Source organism: Arachis ipaensis, chromosome B09 (assembly GCF_000816755.2).
Source record: "Arachis ipaensis cultivar K30076 chromosome B09, Araip1.1, whole genome shotgun sequence".
In the NCBI taxonomy this organism is placed as follows: Eukaryota; Viridiplantae; Streptophyta; class Magnoliopsida; order Fabales; family Fabaceae; genus Arachis; species Arachis ipaensis.
This window is the reverse complement of record NC_029793.2, coordinates 5,612,824-5,616,468: the sequence shown is the minus strand read 5'-3', so window position 1 is coordinate 5,616,468 and position 3,645 is coordinate 5,612,824. Positions and strand designations below refer to the sequence as shown.

Sequence of the window (3,645 nt, the reverse complement as noted above, 5' to 3'; positions counted from 1 at the left end):
AAATAATCAATCACTGTAAACTGCAGTAGAAAGTGAGAACATCACAGCCTATGATTAAAACCATGATTAACAATAAAATCTTTTATATTATTCAAAAGAAAAAAAAATAATTATTGCAGTTAAAAGATGCTTTTGAGTTTACACTTCAGACTTCACTCTTCACTCAACCACCCAAAAAGAGGTCAGAACATGCCCCAGCCACTTGAAAAGAATCCAAAAAGAAATAAAATATTTCATGCTTCACATCTTTCAAAATAGCCTTATAGGTCCAGTTTATTCTATTCTACCTCATAAAAATGCCTTATTTATTTATTTTCAAAAAACACTGCACTGACTGCACTTCTCTAGAATTATCAAACCTTATTATTGTAAAAGTTTAATTTTTAAATAAGTATATAAACAATTTTATATTTTATTTAATCAAACATTAATATTTGCACAATTTCTTAGAAATTCACTAATAATAAGGTCAAATATTTTATTTCCCTGTTATAGTAACATATGATTAGATATTTATATAAATTATTTTGTCCTACCAAATAAAATATACAAATGATATTATTTTTTATCATAATATCATTTTTCTAGTATATTATATTCCTAATTCTTTAGTCAAGTAGTGGGTATATTTATTATAGAGTTTTCCTGACGTAATTGCTCAAATTCCAATATTTGTTTTTATTATAAAAGTAATGTTCCATTTGTTCTTCCTACCTATTCCAAGGTTCTCCACAACAAAACACACACAAATTGTATCAGAATTCAGATTTTTGGTCTTCAATGGCAGCAGCTCAAGGTACAAACTTGTTGTCTCACTCTTCATTCTATTCTCTTGTCTCTTTGGCCAATGTATCTAGTCTATGTTTTATTATTATCAATCTCAGTACTACTAATTACTTGATTATTTTATTTTCTTGTGACTATATAAGCTAGAATAGTATTAAAAATTCATTAGTAGTACTTGTCATTTTATACTTGTTTTACTACTAATAACATTACAATCTTCAATCTTCAAAAGTTGAATTGAGTTCTGTTTAATCAGTTGCTGAAATTGAAGATTTGATCAAGTAGTAGCTGGATCTAGAACTGCAAAAAGGGTAAGGCCTATTGTTTTTAATTTTTTATTATACCTTAATATATATAATTGTGACATACCATTTTCTTATTCTTTTTTTCTGATATATATATATAGTTTTGAATTAATGTGATAGGTGATTTAGTAGTGTTTCATTTCATTCAACTCTATTATGGATGGTCTCAATTGGGATGATGCAACTTCACAAATTATTGCAAGAAATAACACACCAATCTTATGGAGCAAACAACAACAAAGTCAAGAAATAATTCTTACATACCCAAATTCAGAACATTTGATTAATTATCAGCAGCAAGATGCAGCAACAGTAGTGAAATCTTCAGCCATAATGTCACTATCAGAAAATGGACCTTACAACATGGATAATTATTACCAGATAAGTGGTAAGTACATGACAGATTTCAACATGGCCCAACAGCACCAACAACATGATCATCATCATCATCATTGCTTGATTTCATCAGCTACAAATAGCAACACTAATGATGATGATAATGATGGGATTTCAAAGATCTTGTTATCTGATGATGATTGCAAAAACTACTTGTGGAACTTGAGTAGTTCCACTACTGATGCTGCTTCCTCTGCTGAATCTGAAAGTAACAACAATAATAATAATGATGCTTCTATGCTTCCATGCTCTCATCAAAACTCCTCAGATCATCAACAATACATCAACCAAGGAGGACAATTCAATCCTATTATTATCACTAATAAGGATCACTCACCAATTATCAAGATAGGTAATCCAAATAAAGTTTTATTCTCTCTGAATATCTAATATATATGTTAGTAGTTCTGTTATACATTTGAAAACTTAAAATAATATTTTCTCTAATTATATCTTAATTCTCAATAAACATCTATAATCATCCTACATGAACACTAAAAATAAGTCATTGTATACATATATTTATATTTGATTTTCATGCAAAAATTTGATTATACTGTTATAACAAGTTTGATATTCTGATAGCTAATTATATTGTCAAAATATCATTAGAAATAACATAGATAATCCAAGACCTCTTAATTAAGTTATAATTTACTTGTCATTTTAAACTAATTTTATTTTTATTATTTTTATATATATTTAATAAATAAGAGAGCAACCAACTTGGGTCGGTCTAATAATTAGCTTACTAGTTTACTTAAATAAGTGTCGGAAGTTCAAATCTTGGTTTGTGCATATAACAATTCATTGTTATAAGCAAACCTTTAAAAAGAATTCTGATATGTAACAGATTAGTTCTTGGTTTGCCGAACTGTGGTACTTATTAATACACTAGTATATAATAATAATGATAGTATTTACATATGGTAGCTTATTGGTGATACTGATAAACAAGTTTCATGGTTATCTCAGAGAATCCACCAAGATCCAAGAAACCCAGATGGGAAAAGACTCCATTTTCATCAACAATAAGTTTCCAAAACCCAAATGAAGCATCAGCAACAATGTCATCAACTTCAACCACTGAAGAAGAAGCTGATCCAGAGGCTATAGCACAAATGAAGGAAATGATATACAGAGCAGCAGCATTCAGGCCAGTGAACTTGTTAGACTCAGATGAAGTGATTGAGAAGCCAAAGAGGAAGAATGTGAGGGTTTCAAGTGATCCACAAACTGTGGCTGCAAGGCAAAGAAGAGAGAAAATAAGCCAAAAAATCAGGGTTTTGCAGAAGATTGTTCCTGGTGGAACCAAAATGGACACTGCATCAATGCTTGATGAAGCTGCAAATTATCTTAAGTTTTTAAGGTCACAGGTTAAGGCACTTGAAAATTTAGGGAACAACACTACTAAAGTTGAAGCAATGGATTATAATAATTATAATAGTTTTGTATTCTCTTTCAACCCTTCCTTCCATTCTCAAATTCATTTTTGATATCAATAAACAAGTGTTTGTTTTTTTTATCATTATTATTATTATTATTATCTTGGTTTTGGTGGAAAATAATGTAACATGGGGTCAACTTATTATAAACCCTGCTGTGATATCTAATTTCATTTCATTACTAGCAATGACAATTATGGTTAACTTATTTTTTAGCTTCATAATCTATATATATATATATATAGTGGTGACAGTTGATGATGATATAAGTGTTGAATGATTAATTCGTTATTATAATTTTTACATCTTTCAATAGTAAAGTCTGTGTAATATTTGTAACTGTGACCTTTTGGAATTGAGTTTTTTCTGTTCAATACTAGTTTAAGACCAATAGTATGATTAGTATATTTTTTAATTGTGAAGTTATTAATGTATTTATATAATAAAATTCCCATTTATTTAAGTTAATAATATAATTACCACATACTATTATAAAAATAAGAATATCAAACATCAATTATAATAAAAACACATAGTTAACATTTATAGCTAAACTCTAAATTCTAAATCTAAATAAGAATATCAAACATCAATTATAATAAAAACACATAGTTAACATTTATAGCTAAACTCTAAATTCTAAATCTAAAATCATAAATTTTACGTAATTTTTTTACTTTATATATTTACATAAATTTATAAAAAAATAGCAT

General features: G+C 27.8%; 1 protein-coding gene across 4 annotated transcripts; it reads left to right on the top strand.

Moving 5' to 3' along the window:
• Positions 641-3,151, top strand: LOC107616571 (transcription factor bHLH87-like). 4 transcript variants are annotated; one of them, XM_016318523.2, is made up of 4 exons: positions 641-796; positions 1,043-1,097; positions 1,212-1,839; positions 2,463-3,151. In XM_016318523.2, the coding sequence occupies exons 3-4, from the start codon at positions 1,248-1,250 to the stop codon at positions 2,981-2,983; spliced, it is 1,113 nt and encodes a 370-aa protein (XP_016174009.1). In that variant the 5' UTR covers positions 641-796; positions 1,043-1,097; positions 1,212-1,247; the 3' UTR covers positions 2,984-3,151. The 4 variants fall into 4 exon arrangements, with proteins under 4 accessions (XP_016174009.1, XP_016174010.1, XP_020968048.1 ...); XM_016318524.2 differs by having other exon boundaries at positions 1,193-1,839; XM_021112389.1 differs by having other exon boundaries at positions 660-796; positions 1,019-1,097; positions 1,193-1,839.

Excerpts from the sequence above, each read along its gene's own strand:
- LOC107616571 (XM_016318523.2), top strand. The coding sequence starts at position 1,248 with ATGGATGGTCTCAATTGGGATGATGCAACTTCACAAATTATTGCAAGA. Across the intron at positions 1,840-2,462 it reads CTCACCAATTATCAAGATAG|AGAATCCACCAAGATCCAAG; the intron begins GTAATCCAAATA and ends TGGTTATCTCAG.